The 24,673-nt window shown below is 35.0% G+C and overlaps 1 protein-coding gene across 2 annotated transcripts in view; it reads right to left on the bottom strand.

Annotated features, from left to right (window-relative positions):
- LOC136839122 (uncharacterized) overlaps window positions 1-24,673 on the bottom strand; it is a 334,910-nt gene that overhangs the window by 112,747 nt on the left and 197,490 nt on the right. For both annotated transcript variants that reach the window (XM_067104788.1, XM_067104797.1), the window contains one exon: window positions 10,575-10,641. In XM_067104788.1, the coding sequence (XP_066960889.1) occupies window positions 10,575-10,641 (67 nt within the window). The remainder of the gene's footprint in view (window positions 1-10,574; window positions 10,642-24,673) is intronic.

The following is a 24,673-nucleotide window of genomic DNA, read 5'->3' as shown; positions in this document are numbered from 1 at the left end:
CACTATTAAACTTTCTGTTCACCGGAGCGTAGCCCCAAATTGTTAGTCAGTTGCCGTTATCTAAGTCATAATTAGAGCCATTATTTATCCCCACAGCTGCCGAAAGTGACAATATGTTTTAGGATTACTTCAAGATTTCCTTACAGGTAGGCAGCAGCGAGTTGCACAGGATAGTGTTCTTGGTCCACTGTTTTTTTTAGTGTATACAAGTGATATGCTTGTTGGCCTGGAAAACGAGATTGTTCAGCATACTGATGATGCAACACTTGTGGGTGTAGTAAAGTCTCCACTTGTGAGAAATGAAGCTGCCCTAAGCCTCAATGGGGACACGGACCGGATCAATGAATGGTGTAGTCGGTGGGGTATGAGGCTGAACTCCAGTAAAACGAAAAGACTATTGATTGCCAGATCTCGTACATATTTCCCACCCCATCCTCCCCTTCATGTGGATGGAACTATGCTGAATTAGTCTGAAGCTTTAACTATTCTAGGCGTAACTTTTGACTCACATCTAACATTTGAGAAACATCTAATGAAAGTTTCAGCAAATGCCGCACGAAAGTTAGGTATTGTTCGTAAGGCCTCATATATTTATATAAGTTATAAAATCAATGCAACCTGTTTTGGGTCGGTTGTGCTTCCTTTACTAGAATACTGTTTTCCGGTATGGCGGTCTGCTTCTGCCAGACATTTATCTCTTTTAGGTAGCGTGGTTCGTGGTGACAGGTTTCTGTTTCCTAATAGTAGCAGTTATGACTTGGACCATTGACGGATGGTCTCTTGTTCGTCAATTTTTCAGAGGTTGTATTTCAACAGAGATCTTTCACATTCACAGTTGATCCCTGATCCCCTTTACCTGCCGAGAGCAACCAGATTCGCTGAACAGCAGCTTCAATATGCGGTAAAGTGCCTCACTGTTGAACTTCTCAGTTCCAGAGATGTCGTGCAATTGGAACTTCAGAAGTTCAAGCGGAATTGCAATGCATTACTACCCTAATACTGTTCTTCTTGCATTTTAATATATTTTTATCTATCTATTTATTATTTTTTTAAATAAGTGAGAGCTCTTCTTTCTGTATTTCCCTTTACGTCCTCCTACTTCTTCCTAATGAACACCATATTCTTTGGAAGCTTGAATTTCAAGTCAATGGCCCCTGTGGGTTTGTTCCATATGAATAGGTTTCATCTACTGAATAATAATAATAATAATAATAATAATAATAATAATAATAATAATAATAATAATAATAGCACTTATGCTCTCCTCTACTTGATGAGGACGACTGATAGAACTGTAATGTAAACAAGTTATTTATTACTTTCTTTGCTCTGCAAAATGCAGGCTTGTTGTTTGTTCCGGGTGGGTACAAAGCTAGCATTCAGTACTTTACTAATGGCTTGACGACAGATGCTAGGTATGGTGAGAGCTTCAGATAAATGAGCATACCCCAAAAACTATGAAGCTTCTCTATGTTCACAGCAGGTGGCAATAAAGTTCTAAACTTCTGCAAGTTTATCTTTATCTCCCATCTCCCAACTTGCCCATACAAAAAAAAAGGAAAAAAGTACTACTATTCCTCAAACTACCATCATATTAGTTTAACTTTTACTACTATCACAGAGTATTTAAAAATTAACAAACCTTACGTCAAATTCTATTCGCTCAGTTCGATGCGGCTTTTATAGGGAAGACTTACTGGAGACAATTTCCTACTACTAATGCTTAATTATCCTCTCTGGACGTCTGGAGATAACCAAAATCATCGCTCTTAAAATCTTAAAAGACATCTGACTGTCTGACATAAGGCCCTGTTTATTCACGGCTTTACTCTGTTTACTTGAAGCTGTACTCAGCCTTTCTGTTAACCCAATTCTAGCTTTCTGCCCATTGTTAGTTGCAAAGATCTTTTCCCGTCCTCATAATTATCTAGTAGTACACTTCATAGCTGTCTTATTATCTACCCCTTTTTTCTGTGTCTTTATCAAAGGAAATCTTTAGTTTGCTCTATCACTACTCAGTCTTCCGCTAGATAGTGAGCCAAATTTGTCTCGTATCTATTTTTCGATGTGTGGAAGAGAACGAGATATTGCAACTAAATTAACGGATAGAAAAAAGAAAGTACTGAACTTCCCATGGTAAGAATAAACGTTATAACATCAGTACCTATAGGATCTGTTCAAATTTTTGTGCAGAGTCAAGAGAGAAGTGCTGTAATCATAAGAGAGCACACAAGCAATTTTCTATGCATGAGTGGCCTCCAATTTTCTTAGAAACCGTATTTAAATTTTTTTCATAGCTTCCTAAGAAGGTTCTGCCACGAATCAACTTAAGGGAAAGATTTTTATTTGGATGGCCAATATTAAGAGCTTAAATCAACAAGATCACTCTCATGTATCTGTGTAAACAGTCAACAAATTTTAACTAACGGATTCTGCTATATACAGCCTCTTCTCTTTTATAAATTAGTTTAGATAATTAAAGTTAAACACTGAAATGCTTCATGAACAGTACACTGGAATTTAGTATAACACATTAGTGAATGTATTGATGGAAATCTGTTAAACTTGTGATGTACGTCATGGTACCCAAAGAAATTTTTGTCATCAGCAGACCATATATCTGCATTTTTACAAGTTATGTATTTTACATGATATTACAGACACCAAACCTTCACATTAACTCTAAAGAAGAAGATAGTCAATTTTAAAAATACTTCAAAATAAGATATTTTTTCCTTGAAACAAATTCATGCACTCTCTGGAGATGAAGACATTCATGTCACCTGAATATATATTAATATTTCTTATCTTTATCAGCAATCAAGTCACAGCCAGTATTGTTCAAGTTAGTCAACCGTATCCATATCCATAACTACCAGATAGAATGGGGAGAGGAACTAAGCATACTAGTTTCCTTCTGTTTACACTATTCTGTGACCGAGTGGATAAAACCGCTGTGTTCCGGGTACTGAAATGTGACTTTATATCACCTTTGCAAAAATATGGATGCCGATGCTCTGCAAATGGAGAAGCACATGCTATTAACATACCAACAAGTCTGGAGTTTTCGTTATTGTGAAATAGTGACATTAAGCTGGATGCACTACTGACAGGTCCTTTGCCAAGGGCGATATTGAAATTTGCAGAATCTGGCAATATCTATAGTTATTCAGTGCAACATTAGTGTTAAAATAAAGCTTTTGGAAAGACTAAACGACACCTTCCTGCGATTATCTACCAAAATTACAAACAGGACCAAAATAAATAAAATAAATAAACTACCGACCTCGCGAGACCTTTACCGTAAGAGAGATGACCTCTAAAGATGGGCTATCAAAGTAGATTATTGTGTATTAAAAGTTAGACAGACCACTGGGCTGACTATCAGCTCTCATGGACTGGCCCAGGATGGATGAAATGACTGTCTAAGTTAGAAGCCCTAAGCACTGGGACCAAATGGTCACTCTGTAAGATGAATGAATGAAAATGAAATTAAAAAGCTGCACAGAGCATACGTTCCCATGCTGGAAACACACTCACTGCAGTAAATACATTTATACTCGTGTTTCCATATATACTCACTAAAGGTATATTAAAATTCAAAATGAATTAAGTAAAATCTTAAATTTGCCGTTTTAAAATTCAATAGACGCCTAAAGTGTGCCGTATTTCTAATAACCTTTACTTTACATATTTCTCCATTATATCTGGCTATAGACATTAAAATGGGTATTACTGAAAATGTTGAAGATTCGATAAAATTTCTTTTATGAGTCTATTTCAAATTTGATAATCGCTGTGGACATTCACACCTTTGTCCTTAACTATTATCAACACTTTGCAATCTGGGCATTCGGGAGGAGGGCCACAGAGTGTCCCATGTGTAAAACGTGTATGGCTATTCGAGGGCAGGAGTCAAGTTACTTTTGTGTGTGTGTGTGTGTGTGTGTGTGTGTGTGTGTGTGTGTGTGTGTGTGTGTGTGTGTCTCTCTCTCTGATTTGAAGTGAACTCCATTTTTCCAACAATGGATTTTATCTGTTTTAATTTATTATTTTCAGGTTCTTCATTCATATATTTTGCCATTTACTTTACAATGAATTGTTTTTATATTACAATGATTGTTTTATATCTTGTACAGTCACTAATAGGGATGTTTGCATTTGCTCTTTCATGTGGACTGCTTCTTTGCTGCTTCATCAGCCTCTTCATTTCCTTTAATCCCTACATGGGCAAGATCCTACATATTTCAGCATTTTGTCCATTATTGTACAGATTTAATGGGTGAAAACTTGATTTGTTGTACAATATTTTTTTATTATAGCTTTTGAACAGCTACATAAGTACTTCTAGGTCCTATAAATCTAAAATTATTAAATGAAGTTTCTTTAATTATGTTTATGGCTGATGCTATTGCACATGTACAGTAACTCAGCTGTAAATACTGAGGCATTATCTAGTAAAGAGAACGGATACATTTTGTCTGGGGATACTGCAGCATACCCCTCTGTGTGCGACTTCTGATCCGTTGTGTATATTGCATAATGTGGACCTTTCCAGATTATATGTTCTACATATGTTGTCTACTAGTGTTCTAGGAGTATATGAATTTTTGATGAATATTTCCAAGTGTGTAAAATTACCTCAAGGAAGAGCTAATTTTACCATTAAAAGGAAATAATGTATGTTATATTGGCGATTCACCAATCTTCTAGTTTAATTGGGAAATGGGGTGGATGATTGTTTATAAATACAATACTTGTAATCCAAATAATTTTTTGGTTGGAGAATCATTTGTCTGAATTCTCAGGGCAATCTTCATTGTTACTAGCTCTCCAATGGAGAGAGAGGGAGTAGTTCACCATATTCAACATAAAGATGACTTTGGTGATGATCTAAAAACTTCTGGGCATATTCTAAGGCCTTCATTATGAACCAGGTCTAACGTTTTTCAGCGTTGCGTCTGATGCCGGCCATATGTTTCCTTCCAAGATCAGTGATAGACAGCACTGATGCTTTATACAGTACAGTTGGGGGTATGTCTATCAGCTGCAAGTAGTGTTCGATAGCTTTTAATTAGGTTTAATGCTATTTTACATTTTGATTTCATCTTGTGCTGTGGGCTTTCAGTTCAGGTGGTATCAGATGCACTAATCCCAACTGGTATGGAGCGATTTCTGATTTTTAAATCTATTTCTTCATCTTTTTCCTTTTTATTTTATAAAACATTACTGCTTGAGTTTTTGTATAGAAAATTTAAAGCTTACAGGTGAGGCCATTCATCTATTTTTATTATAGTTTATTAATGTTCGCTCTGCATGTTTTATGCGAGAGGCTGAATAATATGGCAAAATCATCCGTATACAAGTTACTTTTAATTCGATTGGTAGATTATTACTGATATCATTTATTGCTAAAAATAAACAGTGTTAACACTACTGGACTGCTTCCTTGTGGAACACCGTTTTTCATAATGGAAATGTACTTGACAATACATCATCAATTCTCATGAAAAGTGCAGATGGTGTCAGAAAGTTCTGGATAAACCTAGGTGAATATCCACGGATGCTGTTTTTATGTAAGTTTTAGTATTGCATATCTCCATGTAGTATCATATGCCCGCTCAGTGTCAAGGAACTGCTTTATATTAATTTGTTTCGTTCGATCCTCTTCGTATGTGGTCTTCTAAGTTAGACAGAAGAATCAGTATAGATCTGATGCATTGTGACCCAAACGGAGTGATCAAGTTTGATTTCTCGAATGTGCCATGTTAATTGGAGCATTTACCATTTTCTCTAGAAATTTATAAACAACTTGTTAAAGAAATTGGCCTGTAATTGTTTGCATTACTGGGGTCTTTTCCAGGTTTTGGGATGAAATAGGTATAACTTTATACCCATTCATCAGGAAATAAATTTCAAGCCATAAGTGGTTATAAAAGTCTGTCGTATGACTTTTGCCAAGGTGCTAAATAGTGAATCATTTCAAAAACAAATATTGTCACCTCAGGGCAGACTTATTGCTGTTCAACAGAGCAAATTCTAACTCTTCATATTAAATTTTCTATTATAACATATATCTTCTATTGTTTAAAATTTGTACTATTAATTCTATACTATTTTCTTTTTGCAAATGCTCATCTAAATTTTGTCACTATTTACTTTGCCAAATTTTCTCCTGTTATTACTTATTTCTTTTGGATCAAGTATTCTTTCCCATCATTTATTGTGGCATGTCTAAGTGGTTTTAACATGGGTGCCATTTATTTTTCTGAATTTTTACCATTTTTTTGTGTGGGAGTATTGTAGAAGTCTGATACATATTTCCTCCATGAAATGATTCTTCCATAGAATTATTTCTCTTTTAAATTTTGCCAGATATTTTGTTATATATAGAGGTTTAATGTATTAATTTCTAATAACAATAATATAAGTTAGTTTTTATAAATTATCTACTAATATCAGCAATGTTTTATTTTATTTTTATTAATCCTGTGTTAGTTTTTCAGGCTGCATGTGTTTTTTTGGATGATCTTTTTGATTTTGGTATTACTTTATCAGCAGCATTTTAATGAAATCATCAAGAAATTTTAAATTTCACGTTATGGTCTTTTAAATATTCAAATGGTGGGATATTTCTAGTGTGGAATTCATATTGCTCCCAATCTGCTTTATAAATGTTATATTGAAGGACATGTAGGGATTATTATATAATAATGAAATTAATATTGAGAATGATCCTTGTGTGCAAGAGTCGTCAGCTGTATTTAATCCAATCTGTCTACTTTGCTGCACATTGGGTTGTGAGCATTAAAATCACCTACTAATGATGTAGGTTCTTGGCATTGTTAAGTAATTCTTTAAGTTTGTGTGTGTCGTAATTTTTATTAGGTTGGTTGTATAAATTACAAACTACATAATTATCATTTTTATTCAATACAAAACCACAACATTTACAGAGTCAGTAATGTTAAACAGGTACTTTGTTGCAAAATGCTGTTATGTACATATGGCCTGTACCTAATTCATTCTTCCTCTCGTGATGTTGATGCAATTATATTTACCTATTGTTGACACAGTTTTGTTGACATGTTGTAAACATAATATCCATTAGTTCATATTCACTAATAACCGTTATACTTACAAAGTGTAATCTGGTCTATAGACCATTTACGTTCCATTGTATAATATAGCTATTGAAAATATTTTTTAAAGCGGTCGATTTTACTCTTTTTTTTTATTGTTATCAATTTGGATTTTTCTAATAATTTACTCACGACATTCATTTGTGTTTCTTTATAATATACTAAGCGCTCAATGCACATACCAACCTTTTTCAAATCCATAGTTTCTTTTTCTGCATTTCAAAAAATTTCTTGTAATATTTTGTTAAACCATCTTTTATTTATGTTTATTATACCATTCAGAAACAATCATTACATCCACATGTATTACCATATATATTTCTTTTTCGTTGCTCTTATGCAAATACTGGAGATGAGTAATCTCTTCTCCTAAACATAATCATTGTTATCTATAGTATGGATTCTCTTTCACTTCTTCAGTGTTTCGACATCTGCTTTCATAGGATTTACTATTATTTTAAAGATAAATGTATATTCTTAGCTTATTTTTTTTTTTGTTCCTTTTTCACCTCCTTTATCTTTGGTTTAACCATGTTTCTCCTAAAAATAGTTGGTTTCTTTGTTTGGGTGAGTGATATTTCTCTCAAAAGGCCTTTTTATCTTTAATTGCCATCTCCATCACGACCCTCCTCTACATACTTCCGTTGTGGCACCCTCCTGTATTTTCTATTTGAATTAATATTTCAGATGAATTGGATAAAATATTCATCCATGTCATTTGTAACAGTTTCTTTATTTTTCCCATTTGGGTTTTATTTCAAGTATTAATTTCTTGCTTAGAGATTTACTTTTCTGCTCTGTTACTTCTATCTGTGCTTTTTTTGTTTCATTATTTGCTCTTGTTATTGAAAGAATATTTCTGTTTCTTAGACAGATCCTGAGATTCCTCTCTACTAATTCCAACATCCTCTTTTATAGACATCCCCGTTTCGTTCTTTGCCTTGTTTTTCTTCTGTATTGTATACATACACACATTCTTTGGATCTTGCATGATGATTCTCCCAGTTTACACTTAAGTTCACTGCACACTTCACTGTGTGTATGTTCAGTAGATTCACAATAAGCGCATACCTGTTCATTACGATAATTTTTTGTGTGCCCCATACTTACTTCTTTGGCTTTGCCAAAGGACATAAGATCTTGACTCATCTATTTTGGCCTAAAACTTTTATTTTTGAATTAGTCTTAACCTCAAATTTTATTTAGTATTTTAATATTTGTTTATTGCTATTTTACTTGGTACAACATACCTCACAATCTTGGACCTTGGGGTATCTTTTTTGAGAGAGAGTCTAATAAGCGTTTTCTTATCGACTGGTTCGTTGTTGTTTTCAGGAGTACAATGGTACCTGAATGCTGTTCTGATATCGTGTTTTTTCATTTTATGTTAATACATCTATATTTCTCAAAGACAAATAGTCTTTGGACTGATTTTTGTTGTGGCTTCTATAGCCAAGTTTTCTCTTCTGTTGTCAGTTGAAACATATCTGTCACTGGATGTCTATTTAATATACAAATAATTTTCTAATTTTACAGTTGAAATGTTTTCGGTCCCAGCTTCATGGTTAGAAACCTTGCCAGCTTCCACTCCCAAGAGGGGTTGAAGTGAGTCAGTTAAGTCATATCATTATTTATTCTTTTTGGGAGTTTTATAAGGTATTAAAAGTTTTAATACCACTCTGATTTATTATTTGGATTATCAGAGGGTGTCCATTTCACGCTAGAAGATTTGCTCTTTCTGCGTCATCTGAGCCGGAACAATACCATCAAAGGGCCAGGGGGTACTTGAATCTATAAAATTACTCAGCATAAAGATTTAAGTATAAAAAAATTAGAAATAAACCTAAAAGCCTTAAAAAAGATATCATCAGCCTTTCATGGAGTTTATTCTTCTACCAAGGGCATAATTAAGAACCAACTCGATAGCCGCTCCTACCCTACCCACAGGGGATGGCTGGCTTGATTAGAGGCCCAAGGTAAAGCCTGACCCGCTTGCTATGGCTGACAATGGTGTTCAGAATACAATCATCCCCACCATAATCGTGTTATGGGCAAACCGGATAGAATGCCGAGGAGTCCCTATCCCAGAACCAGAACTGGAATCCGTGGTCCAGCCTAAAGAATAGTTCGCCTGGCATCTCTCCAGGTCCAGACATTATCGGACTGGATGAGAGGGTCATGCAGTTCCCACTATTTAGCTTCGGATATAAGCCCAGTCCCAGTTATGATATCTTTTCCCTGTTATCAGGTCCGATAAATTTTGCTTAAAAGCGGAGATTCCACAAAAATTAATTCAAAGAAATATATAATGGTATATGGAACTCTTGGACTCAAACCCGGGAACAGATTCCTGGGGTTCAAGTGCCCCCTCACCACGTCAAGATGGTCCCACATCGAGGGGGGTATCAAAGTAAGAGAACAGTTCCAATAATGAAAGAACAAAATCTCTAAAGCATGTGGCTTTAATAACATTTCAGCAGATACATAAAACCTTACAAACAACTCCTATTTTCTGGCAGCATTTGACGGCATATTTCTTAACTGGTGTGAAAAAGAAAGCAAGAGTCGAGGATGAACATTATGAACTGGCAAATCATCAAGAAGTGTTACCCATGCACAGGAAGTCACTGGGTAAGGAAACTGTGCGAGATCGACTTGTCAAGAGTGTGAATTCGTCTGTCATCCAGCTTTACACATAATTGACTACAACACTCACTTGTCCTTTCTGGATCACTGTAAAGGCTGACCAAAACTTGACTTCGCATTTGGAGTGGGAATTAACTGCAACGGGAAACATCGCCTACAACCTGACAGTCTTGTTTTCTGGACCAACTATCATGTCAGATCACTAACATATATAAAAAAAAATCATCTCACTGGTAGGCTTCAAAAACAATCACGTCACTGGTAAAGACTAAAACGAACAACCGTGTCGCAGTAAAACCTCCAAACAATAAAGGTTTCAAAAAATCACCATGTTCATCAGCCAAGATAGGTCTAGGCTTAACAAAAGTAACAACTTGTCGACAGTAGCTTAGAAAACTATAGAGATTAAGTACGTCACCTTCTACAATCAAGTTAAAACGTTATGAGAAAATTTATGGTTTCTGGAGTCTGGGGCAACACTAAAATCACTTAGAACATATGGATTCACTTCAAGTGCCAAGGAAGTCTTGCATATAACTACTGGATATACGGCGGTACCACATTAACCAAAAATATTACATAAGCGTATACACACGGATATACACTCAGTAAGATCCCAGTAAAACTGTTCACAATCATTTACAACAAGAAACACTAAACATTCATCTTTACGAACAAACTTGAAGTAAAATGTCACAGCAAATAAAATACTATTACGAAAGGAAGCATCAATGTCCCTGCCTGAACAAAGGCTAAAAAAACAGTTCATTATTATAAAGAACGTACCTTAAGGGCAGCGTCTGCTTTCGTTGGCGTTTTAAGGTTAGCTCCAAGGATTTCGGCAAATGCGGATCTGTTTGGGAAATAAAATGTTTAAATTTCTTCACAAAAGTCAAAACTCAAGTCTTGATCTTCAAGGAAATCAAAACTCAAATTATGTTTTTCAGATTACTTGAGAGTAATTGAAATTTTATATATGAAACATACATTCATTCTTATACATACATACACACAGATATATAAATGTATATAGACATACATCATATTATATTATGTGTATTATATATATATATATATATATATATATATATATATATATATATATATATATATATATATATATATAATAATATATATATATATATATATATATATATATATATATATATATATATATATATATATATATATATATATATATATATATGACAGCATTTCCCCTAAGCAGTTGATCCTAGAGAAAATACAAAATAGTGGTGACAGCCACATCCATCCTAAGTCGTTAATTATAGAACTTTCACAACACCTACAGTACACAGAAGGCTCATCAGCGCGTTCTGTACAAGAGCTGCACCTTACACCTCTTGTTTTACACGCACACATTCACGCTTCCTGGATATTAATGCCTTTTCTTCCCAATAGCTCTTTCACGCCTTCTAACCAGCGCTTTATGAATTTTTCTCTCCTCCTCCCGTCTTAACCTACTTATCGACCTCCCTTCTTTCCACGCGATCGCACTGTCTCAAAACACACTCATTCATCTTTCGTCTACGCTAACCTTTTCATCTTGTTGCATAACCACGCTTCTCATACTTTCCATTCTCTTAACAACACACACATACTAAGCAATCTCATCAGCTGCAGTCTATCTTCCTTCATTTGTATCCAACATCCACAGTCCATTTCCTTAAATAAAAACTGGTTCCGTAATCCTTCCATACATTCCAAATTTGGATTTCATGCACACAGCAATTTTCTCCTCAACCTTCCCCTTATACCTGCTACCTTTTATGTTTCACTTATTCTGCTTTGCATTCTCTGCACTCTCTCTCATCCTACAACAATCCATTACACTTATTCCTAGCAATTACAGGCTACCAATTAACCGTTTTAATCGTTCTCCCAAAAACTATACGTGTCGGAGAAAACTAAACATCACGTAAATCTATTCTTGCAACATCTGCCATTAATGTTTTTAAGCTATGAACACTTTACTAGCAAGCTACAGATGGTCTCAAGTTATTTGAACTGAGATACACTCCACATGCTGAATTTAGAGCTTGTATAATATGCATCTTCAAGAAAGTACAATAAGCCCCGCTTTAAAGTAGGAGGACTAAAAATAAGTCTTACAAGAAAAAACTGAAGACTAGTTCGCCGAGTGTTAAGACAGTTTGGATCTGGCAATTCATAAGGAGAACGCCGTATGATCTCAGAATGTCTTTGCGTTATTGCATACATGACAAATGAGTTTACGGGTCTCGCAGAGCGCCTTTGGCGACGTGGGACCAAAGAAAAAAGGGGAAAAACAAAGTACGCAAGGAATAGCGGCAACAACTTCAACACAGAAACGAACATAAAAGCATCAGATTCCAGACACAAAAGATAAATCAGCAGTTAAGTTGCATGAAAATGACCAAGACAGTCATCTTGGACGACCTTCCCCAACCGCAGCAGATGTGCGATGTACAGTATATTGCGCAAACTGATGAAGACCAAAATCTCGAACCTAGTGTATGAGGTCAGACAGTAAATTGGTTGGTTGGGAAAATTTCGTTTTCCGACGCAACACGCGTCACGGGTTCACAATCTTACGAGAGTGAGCACGCAAATCAGGTTTTTGATTTGTTCTAGTCTGTGCTTTTAGTTATCAAATCAAACACTCGGTGAGATTTCGAAATACCAAAGATATAGGAATTTAACTCTGATAGAGGTAGTCGAAATAAATAATACCATGAATATGGCCATTTTATGCAGTGGAACATATGCCACGGAACTGCATACAGCAAGAATCACTTAAATGTCATCCTACGGGTTTTTCATTCGCTAAATCTATAAAGATTTCCTGAACATTTGCACATCATATAAATGTATATTAAATGTTAATGAGAACAAGCAATAATATTTCCTTCTAACAATATCCATGGCCTTTAACCTCACAAGCTGAAAATACAACTAAGTCATATCCCACTAATTCTGAGGAAGTAATAAAAATAATAGATAACTCACAGCCGGATTTTGAGCACATGGATGAAACGATACCAAAAGCAACTGTACAAAGAGTGATGTAGGAAAAGTCTTAAACTTCGGTTGTTTGTTTGTTTTGTTAACATGATAAAATAACGTAACAAGCAGACGTTACTGACCAGTGGAAGCAAAAATCTTAAAAAGCAAGAATCATACCAAGGTTTGGTCAAACCTGTTAGCCTCAGTAAATTTACAGACACCGTTAGCGTTATAGCATATTCCCATGTACTGTACGTACCTTCGGGAAGAGAATTGTTACCACGCTCATTCCAGCTTCCACCAAACCATTATCATTTTTCGGACCTGCCGCAGAGGCTGTCAGCTTTCTAAGGCAAGCTTCCACACATCTGCATGCTTAACGTGTGAAGAAAAAAATATATTTCAGTAATGTACGACCGAAAATAAAAAGCATATACCAAGCGCTGGACTCTGGTTTTATCCTCTCAATGGGATCGGCACACCTAACTCCTAGCAAGCCGGTTCCATAGGTTTCAAGTCAATGGAAATTAAGACATGGCACCGCAACGGCATCTAAACACTGTGAGCAGAGTAACGCTAGGATGTGGACAGACATCAAAGGGCATCTGAAGTCCTTCACTGACATGCAGTAAAACTTGTGGGATGTTACCGAAAAGGATCACTTTCTATAGTGATCACACTCATAAATACCACTGTTAGTGGGGAACACTAATAATACTTGCTGGCCCAGATGATCTAGATACCAGGGCTCTGCTGTATATAAGGAGAATGATATTTAATACCAGCATAACAAAATCTGTTAAGCATACGGCACTTTTACAATGTTCTTAGATACATAAGACTTACAAACAATGAATAGTTTTCTTGCATCTTTAGATAAAATGGCAAGGTGCTATAAAAAAGAACCTGTATTAGGCGAACACCAACTATTGTTAAATATTCAGAATATTCAAGTGATTATCTATATATACAATCATGGAGTTGGAACATGAAATGAAAACACCAAAAGTTTGTTTTTGACGAAGTTCAGTCACGTAAGCTAACTATCCACACCATTCACTGTTTTACTCCGGACCTCATGAAGGCTAGTAGGAAATTCATTTTACATCATAGCCGAATAAATAAGTGTAACAAAAGCTGCAAAAAGAACAGACAATAAGATACTAGCTTATTTTCATGGAAAACAATCATGCGCCTCCCTAAGGAACATCAGACATAAGTCTAAGCACTTAATGACATTAAAATTAACTTTCCACTTGTTTGATAAAAAATAAATGCGAGTTCATGTACATTTCCCAGATTCAAGTTACCAAGTTTACGCACAGGAGCTTGACGGTCCACCTCAATTTAAAGAAATCGGGACTCTCCATTAAAAAGGTCGTTTTAAAAGTTCACTACAGCAATTACTTTTAAACCATGCTTTATCGAACAAGATACTATTAACATACTATTAAGCCGAGCTTCCTAAAAGTCTTTGTTACAGAAATGCAACTGTCGCCACCAAATGCTGAGATGGATTGTACAGCATCATCTAGTTATAATTTTTGGTCTTATTTCGATATGAAAATTGTAACATTTTAATAACAATCATCACTCACCAACTGTGTTAATTAATATCGTGTGTTCTTCTGCTGATGGGGTAATATGATGCTTGTAAAAGAATTATGCGGTTTACTTAAAGGGCCTGTGGCTCCAGTGCTGAAAGCTAAGTCACACAGACGGTAATGGGGTGCTGTAGTTTAACCTGTCACTATGATTACTTAGCCTAATATACCCAAACCTCCCATGGGGGCACTACACCAAAACCTGTCAAGGGGGATACTACACATAAATCTGTCAAAGGGGCAAGCAATATCACAACAGAGTCTGTCAAAGGGATAAGCGAGATTATTACAGAACCTGTCAAAGATATGTCACACCACAACTTGTCAAAAGTGACACCAATCTAAAACCTATCAAAGGGACTTTTTACACCAAAAAACCTGTCATGGGTTTTCCACCAACCCTCTGTCATAAAGGAGTTTTAAGAGCGCAGATTGACCCCGTTTCATCATAGCATAATCTGATACTGTGTCACCAGCATCAAACCTGACGAAGGAATCATCAGAACACAAGATGCAGGGTCATCAGAGAATAATATAAGAGTCATCAAAGTCTAACCTGTTCCAGGACTGTTAAAGTGTTTAAAATGCCACCTTACCTAGTACAGAGGCCTTACAAGTATAATCGATCACGGGGACATTGGGAGTTAATCTGTTGCAAGGATTACAGATTATTGCTTTACTAGAATGTCATAGCCTAAGATAAAATTACAATGCCAGTTTCTAAGTCAACGGCATAAAAGATCCTAACAAGTCATAGACACGAGAATCTAACGTGTCAAAGAAGTGTAAATAAACTAATCTAGCATCTGGAGTCCAATATGACACCGTGGGGTTCTGTCTTGCGTACAGGATTTTAAAGTCTCATTCACAGACAGTTTGAAAATACTTTTACTGCACAGTCAACATAAGTGCGAAATCAGCTTCCATCAATTTAGATTGTGTCAAAATCTCAACGTTATACTCTGTAACTACACACAATTCTGATTTTTTCCTCATGATATTTTGAAAATCATTCTAAAATAAAAATGCAACTTAAATTAGTTCTTGAAAATCCAGTTAATGTCACCATGAACTTAACACAAATGAGGGTTTGACTTTAATGAAGTTCACGAATTCTTAATTCTAACAGTAATAAGAGAATCAAAAAGGGAAAATACCATGCACGTCTTCTATGCAGTACTTGGAATAACCATTACTCATGCGGCCTTGTTTCTCGGATTTACTTCATGCAATATCGATAATTTCAGGGCTATCGAAAACAGAAAGATAAATAAAACACTATAAAATCCTATGTCATACGCAAGTATATTCAAACCCAGTATACGTTCATGCAACATTATATAGCTGTTCACATACTGCGCTCCACTAAAAAATATAATTCCATTATGATAAGGTTAAGTCGAGTAATGATAGTGTAAAAAACTGATAAATCTTTTAAAAAAATTCATGTTCAGTTTTAGTTTTTATAACCAATATGAGTGGGTGAATTAATTCAAAATACAACACGAAGGAATGCAGCATGAAGTCTTGAGTAAAATTTCCACGATTTAATCATAGAGAACGCGAAAAAATGATTAAATCAGTTATTTACTATGAAACTGGGGTTCTTTTAAATGTAATTTTGGTAAACTTAACCTAGCCTATAACGGAAACTAACCCAACTTTTGCGAGCCCTATATAGGCTACATTGTGCTCAATGAAAGTGCCCACTAACGGAGAGAAAATCCCAAACCTGTAATTTTTATTTGCAATTTTGACAAATATTTTGCTTTAAGGAACAGAGTACTAGGTAAACCTAGAAACAACGAATCAAGTGGAAAAAACCTTGATGGAAAGAAGGAAGAAGCTGAATATAATGCTGTGGTTTGAGTGTCAGATGACGTCGAAAAGCTGTATAGAAAAATCATATTTATTGATAACGTGAATTTACATGTTCGCTCTACTATGCAGATGTATCAGTTAAGTAATGTCAGTTATATAAATCATTTCTAAGTATACTGTCGGCAACAAAAATATCGCGTTTGTACACGGTATACTGTATATGAAGTACTGATCGCTGCCTTGATTATGAGGAAGGTGATTACGTGTGCTCTCTGCAAACATAATTATAAAGTAATGCATAAAACATCGAAACAAAACTCACGGGAAAACCTATTGAAGCGATGGACATCCAAGTTCACTAAATTAATTACGGCGTCACCCACCAAGCCACGAGAAGAAGGGGCTGACGGTCAGACAGACATATCACGCATTTATTATTGTCATGAGCAACGTTTTGAGGATCTTCAGTACAAACACGGTTTCCCACCATTCAACCGACGACAGATGGTGCGTCTTGGCACCAATCACTAAAAACAAGTAACCATGGTCATTTTTCGTAACGTTTTCCTGTAGTTCACTGACGAGAGACGCCTCCCTACTGCTGTTGTCTTGTACCACTACGATGAGCCCGATAAATTGGACTTCTTTCATATTTTAACAAGCGTCTGACCAAATGTCCTATCTACATGCGCAAAAGATTGTGCGAGTGCTTTTTTATTATAACTGTCACTTTGCAGTAATAACAGTAACTACTGCCAATCAGAAAATTCAGTTTCTTTTATTAACTTTTTCTTCATGTTTTTTATTTCTCTGAAATATTGGCTCCTGATTATTAAGGGGTTCTCTCATAAGTATTTACCTTCCCATTGCCCGTATGTTCTGGTATTTTGTAAAGGTTTACGCGCTGAAATTAATTGGATCTTGGTAACTAACTCAACGACTTTCTGAAAGATAGCCTGCGTGAAATAAGGAATGTGTCGCTTTTAAATGTGTTCATTTTAAAATGTATTTATTCCTCTGCACAGGCGAACAATATCATGACAAATTCTGAGAGGTTGACTGATTTCAGCTTTATTATTTGCCATATAACTTAAAACCCCATGACAATAGAACAGATACGATCATACGAGTATTACATCCATAAGTTGCATTACGTCAAAAAACTGCGTCATGTTTAAAGAGACGTCAGTTTTCAATTGCACGATTTTGTCACACGCGAATACACATATCGATAAAAGTGACTGATCTAACCACATACTGCCATCACACTGGTAACAATGGTGGAGAATACATGACCCCTGAACCAGCACACACACACACACATATACACAAACGCACATATATATGTATATATATATATATATATGTATATACATACATACATATATATATATATATTACTATATATATATATATATATATATATATATATATATATATATATATATATATATATATATATATATATATATATATATATAAAAAAATATAACAAGTGTCTGTATATAACAATAATTTGTTTCCATTATATCCGGTGGTTCTAGAGAAATACAAGATCACATTCATTGCCACATTCGTAATTAAACACTGGCTCAAAGTTGAAGTAAGGTGGCAAACACGTTAGCAGCAGCAGTGCTTCCATATATACTGACACTGATATCTATCTTGATCTCATTATTGTGCTTCCTAGATAATCAAGTCCCTTAGTCTGACATCTGTTCCCCGACATCTCGCCAACAAACCCCTTTTCTAAGAGATCAAAGAGCCTCGAAAACGTTCTGATCTGCCTTCTTACTTGAGCTAACCTTTTTACCACCTCTTCATATTTTTACATTTTTAAACTTCTCAGTCCCTCTCACTTCACGTATACTAAGCAACGCGTCGTCTCCTCAGGAGCCTCTACATTTTTAAAAATTCCATTCAACATTTGCAGCTAACTTCCTCGAAGAAGAATGGAAAAATTGAGCTACGAGCCCTTTGTAAATGCAAATGTTCCCAAACCTCATGAGGATTTTCTGCCACCATTTCTGCTTCACCTGTTCTATAACTCACCTCGTTTTGCATCCTACCATCATCTGCTATATATACTCTCAAATGTCTATTCAATTCAACTACCTGCATTTTCCACCATCCACATTAACATTCAACCATTTCTATCATTGTGGCTTCATTTTCCATTGTTACATTACTCTTACCAATATGCACTTTCAGCGTCTCCTCTTATAATATTTTTCCTAGTTTTTGCAGCTCAAACTTCTACCCACTGGAATCAATTGGCACTGTTGATTCCACACTGCCACTCTACATTCCATCCTAGCTCCACTTCTACACAGATCATTCTAACACCCAAATATTCTAAAAAGACAAAAAAAGTTCATTTCACTTTTAAAAGACTTTTGATTGCTCTTAGCAAAAGGCCTTCTATCGTGCCTTCCATATATTATTTCTATCATTTCTATCAGAAACTTTCTCTAGCTCCACGTACACCACATACAACCTTTCCCTCTATTCTTAAACTTCTCACCAAAGTGTTTCATAACAAACACTTGATCCACACAAACTCTGTATTGTCCAAACCTAAACTTATATTAATTCGTCTGTTATCCGTCTTAGTTTCTTAATCTCCGTCTTAGTTTCTTAATCAAAACCGTACCATATTTGATAATGTTATGCAAAGATAATTCTTTCCATCACTGCAGTTATCTCGTTCTTATGTAACCGATCCATTTTTCCTCATAAATTTTTTTGGAATCGTTTTCTTCAACAGACATTATCTTGCACACCCAAGGCAGCCACTCAGTCACACTACATTGCACTACTTGTAATCTTACTAATGTATACCTGGTGACTTTCCATTCTTCTATCACTCAATCACCCTATTGTTTGAATTCTTTTGTATGATTGTTATTAAGGATGTTGATGAATGGGAGTGGTTCACCTAGTTATTTGGGAGTAAATGTAATGGGTGATGGTATGGGAAAGAACAGGTGAATGATAGATTAGGTGAAACAACAGAGGCTGCATCTCATGGCAAAAAGTGTAAGAGTGTTTATGGAAGCAACAGTTAGGACGATATAGGCGACTGTTAAGGCAACTCTTCTTCCAAGAAGTTGACTGTGAGTGGGTGCTGATCATGAGTAAAAGAAAAAGAATGCGAAAGCTGTTTAGTTGAAATGCTTTGCATAGTTTATGTAGAGTATAAAGTGTTAACCGGTTGAGAAAGGTCAAAAGTTTGGCATGGTTGGAGAGATGGTTCAATGTGCTTTGAGATGGTTTGGTCATATGGAGAAAATGGAGGACGATAGGTAGGTGAAATGTATGTCAATCGAAAGTTTGGGAGGAGAGAGAAGAGGGAGACTAAGAAATTTTTGGCTTAACCGGGTGCAATAGGTAGTGTCGAAAAAGTTGTTGGTGAGCCTCCTGCTAAAGAATGAACGCTCCAGTCACAATTATTTGCTGGAGATCTCCTATTTTAAAGATCCTGCAATATATATCTGTGTATGTATATGTATATGTATATATATATATATATATATATATATATATATATATATATATATATATATATATATATATATATATATATATATATGTAGATAGATAGACAGATAGATAGATAGACAGACATCGAAATCATAACACTGACCAGCCCTCACAATTCATGAGCGTCTTCGTTCACCGCATGACCACAGATGAGCTCAGCCGCAGCATCACTCTAAGGCTGAAGAGAAATATCTCTGGTTCGGTAAACGCCAAGGCCGCCATTTTTCTCGGAATGCGAAAGAACTTTCAAGACATTATAATTCTTCCTGCAATCATGCGTTGTTTGAATTTCCACCTTCGCCTTCTAACACTGTATAGCCTTACTTTATTTCGGCTTGTTAGCTTTATAATTTACATGTTAGTAGATGTTTCGTAATCGAGAGTTACTTACAATCATATCGAATAAGCTTCCAGCATATCACATACGGACGTCGTTTGTTCATCAAACAAAAACTTAATCATAATGAATTTTTCAGAATTTTCATAGCAGTATATTTTTACTAATGGGTCAAATGAAGAAAATTAATACATCTGTACAGTAATTTCAGATATTAGGTTGATTACATGCTGGTATTATTTAGCATAATGGGTGAAAAATACTGCGATAAATCTTGAGTCCTGAGTAGTGCATGAATTGCAAACGAATATTGAGTAATCGATGCATGGTGAATGAAATGTTCTTAACTATGATGCACTAAGGTTATTAAATTTCTTTTATATTCGTCAAAAATCGGATGAGTTCGTTTTTGGCTATCAACATATTGCTCTCAAATTACATGACAATAATTATCTTAGTAATACTTTAAGAAAATGTGTTGTTAAATTCCGGTAAAATGAAATATCAGAATAAAGCGAAACTGACATGTCTTATGCAACATTTTCTGCTTCAAGATGAGCACAGAGAAAGACTGCAACTGTTGTGTTCTGTGAACAGGATTCTTAATACCTCCTGACAAATTATTGCTTGAAAGTTCTTTAACCAGTCTCCAGAAATATGATAAAAGATATCATTAAGAACTAAGTTACGAAGAGGATATTTATTCATTATACATGACGCAGCGTTTAGCATCTGCTGTCATTTGAAACTCTTACCTTGTTCCCCAGAGTTTCCATATTTTTGTTAATTAATTTGGTTCATAAACGTGTACGTTGCCTAATCTATTAAAATGATTCTTCTTGAGGCTTATAGATCACATACTACACCATTGAACATGTCTAAGAATGTTCTCAAATAAATGCCTTTCCGTTATCTACAGAAGTGCCATCCCTGCCACACATACACAGGGAACTCTTCAGCCAGAATGCTTTAATCAATGACCTGACCTTTCACAGTCTTGTTCGCTGACATCATGCCAGTTTTTTTATGCTTCTCAAACCCACCACCAACGTCAGATCACTGATGGTGTATTTTGGACATTATAGGTGATCAGAAGCTTCGGAATCTATATTTTCTGTGAAAGATCTGCTCTCAGTTTCACGGAAAAGCGATTGTGGATAAACGCCTCCATTTCCTTAATGTACTTACGCAAGATGATAAAAACTGGTTCATAATATCTGTATATTGCACGCCGAGCGTTTTCGAAATATGCCTGAACGCTAAAAATGAATGAAAAAGGCCTTACAAAATGTTCAGTCGTGTCCGCCCACGTGAACTGGGCATTAGCTGACAGTAGTTGCTAAAGATCTATTAACAAGAACAAGGCCAGATCCGGCAGCTTTTAAGTAACAATGGATTCTACGATCACACAACAGAAATATGCACCGGGAAAATAATTGATAAATTTATTGCCCACACCGCTGTTAACAATGAAAATACATAGGCACAGTTGCATTCTACCACAGAATATCATCCAAAGCGACCTTCAGTGTAGAAATGAAGCCATTAAAAGAATGAGTGTGAAGTGTTGTTTCTTGTGACCGCAGCGTAACGAGGAATCGTGCCATCTCTGAGAAAAAGAACAACAGTTAATTAACAAAGATTTCTCAATTGCTGGGCACTATAGTCTTAAAATGGCTGGCAGATATATGCTCTCAGAAATCTTTAGTACAAACCGTGCCATCTTACAATTTACACATCTTTCCTAGCAAACACCTTATTCTTTGACTTGAATATCAAATGCACATATCCCCTTATGGGCTTGTTCTATACTTAAGATAGATTCATCTTTTAAATAATAATAATTATTATTTACAACACATAAGATGAAAACTAGCTATTGTGAGCCAAGATTTAATTAAGGCTGAAATGGCGCAGTCTAACTTTACTTCCTTGCAACATCCTGTCAACCTAAACCTGTGGGTTTTATGAAATGCAGTTTAGTCTGTTTCAACAGTTAGACAGTGACGTGGCTCTGAGATGAGGCTGCCATGCTCGTTTCTTGTGCATTTGTGTAGGGATTGTGAATCTGGGTCAACCCGCATGACAACTCCCCTTCACTCCTGAAGCATGGAACTTTTACAGTTACTACTTCTTATGTTGAAAAAGCTGCTTTATCCCTTCGCAAGAGAAGTTCAATAATGCGGCATTTTCTGATCGATTCTTTTAGAAATACCTGACCTGAATCTTGGATAGTACTAATATCTTGAGTCTTGTCTTTTCAGTATAAAGTGAGCAGAGCAGTCACAGAAGAATATTACTGAGACAGATAAAGGGAGTAATTTAGAAATGTCCTAATCTTTATGAAAGTCCAGCGCATACGACTAAAATTCACTTTCAATGGCAAACTGTTTATCGAAAAATCTTACAATAACCACATCTGCGACAACATTTCCTTATTTATCATGAGCTAAAATTGCAATTTGTGAGTTTTATATGCATGCAATAAAACAAGGTTTTCAAATAATTTTGAATGAATTTAACTTTATACCAGATAAATATACAGTAAGCGACCTTGATAAATATCGTTGCAAGTAGGGCAAGCAAACATTCAAATCCATAGCTGCATTCCCATTGGAAGTTACTGTAAAAAATTCTGAGTATCTTAGTATTTCTATTACTTTTTATAATTTCTTAAGCCTAAAATTTGTATATATGGAATTGGAGATCTTGAGACAACAGAATGTGTGTGTATATATATATATATATATATATATATATATATATATATATATATATATATATATGTACATACATTTACATGTATTATATACAGTATGTGTATATATATGTGTATATATATATATGTAATAACCTTATATATAATACATATACATCTTTATATATAAATGTACATCTCTCTCTCTCTCCCTCTCCTCTCTCTCTCTCTCTCTCTCTCTCTCTCTCTATATATATATATATATATATATATATATATATATATATATATATATATATATATATATATATGTATATATGTATACATACAAATAATGTATATATATATATATATATATATATATATATATATATATATATATATATTTGCCTTTTCAAAGCCTTTTGTCCTTACCCTCAATATTTTCCATGTGACACAATGCCCTGATTAACTTTGTCAACACATCGCTGCTGCAGACCTTGTCGTTATTATCAGATTTCTTGCTGCCAGTTGATCAGACTGATAACGATGCTTTGCTCATCCCTTTCAATTTTTTCAGTGGTACCCCGCAGAGGAATTTTCTTTTCAGATTCTAATTTTTCTTCTCTGTTAATACCTCCTTTAGTAGCCATGTCATTCCAACTACTTATGCACCGATTCTGTTTTCTGTTTTCTCCATAAGTTTGCTACAGTTTATACACGTTTTCCTTGGAGCTTCACTTAAGCTTATGTAAAATTATGATGTGGATAAGCAAGCAAGACAAGAAATTAAGGAGCCGGCAGGGATCACCGGAAAAGCTGCAAAAATAGAAGGGGCAATAATTATCTAAGTTTGACATATGCCTTATAAATCATAATAAAACTGCAAATTACCACGACAATTTTCAAACAGCGAAACACAAGACAGTTAACAAAGGGTAATTTAAGTTCACAGAAAACTATTTTTTTTAGAACCCTTTTATTGGTTTTGCAGAGGGACGGTTGATGACCACTAATGACAACAATGATTGCCATTAGACACCGTAAAAAGTTGAAATAAAGTTTTTTTTATTTCTAAAGTTTCTATAAATTACTAGAAATAACTTCCAATATAATGAGTAATAATATATATGTAAATCCTTAGTTAGTACAAAGAAATAGGCAGTTCTGTTTAGTGGCATTCAACTGTCATTTTCTACTAAAAGTTTATGTTCTCAATTACGCTTTAGACTAGGACATAATGAGCTGGCTTCTGCTTATGAAACTATTTGCAAAGGCCTAAGAGAAACGAGCAGAAATATGTATTTGAGAGATACGCAGTGCGCAAAAGAAATTATAATAAAAACCTTTATTACATTACCTTGACGTCTCACCTTAAACACGTGCCTGTGACCTTAAACTTAAACTGAACTTTTATACCCTAAGTAACAAACTCAGTGGCATATCGGGCAGACGGAAAGAACAGATTTGCTGAAGGGGGAGGCATATACTGTACACACACAAACACACATGTACATATATATATATATATATATATATATATATATATATATATGTATATATATATATATATATATTATATATACAAATATATATATATGTGTGTGTGTGCGTGTGATATATATATATATATATATGTATATATATATATATCTCTATATGTATTTGTAATCTTCGAACGTGATCATTGCAATCCATCGTTTGTATTTCGGAAAACTCTTCCTAATAGTCCACCCTCGTCAAGGTCCGGTGAAGGACTAAACAGACGGGCTGAATAAAAATTTGTTTCTTTTCACACTTACCTTCAAGTGGATTAATTGGACAATATCATTATATATATAAATATAATTATAAATGTATATATATATATGATATATATATATATATATATATAATA

The sequence above is a fragment of the Macrobrachium rosenbergii genome, chromosome 1, assembly GCF_040412425.1.
Source record: "Macrobrachium rosenbergii isolate ZJJX-2024 chromosome 1, ASM4041242v1, whole genome shotgun sequence".
Lineage (NCBI taxonomy): Eukaryota > Metazoa > Arthropoda > Malacostraca > Decapoda > Palaemonidae > Macrobrachium > Macrobrachium rosenbergii.
This window is presented reverse-complemented; position numbering and strand designations above follow the sequence as displayed.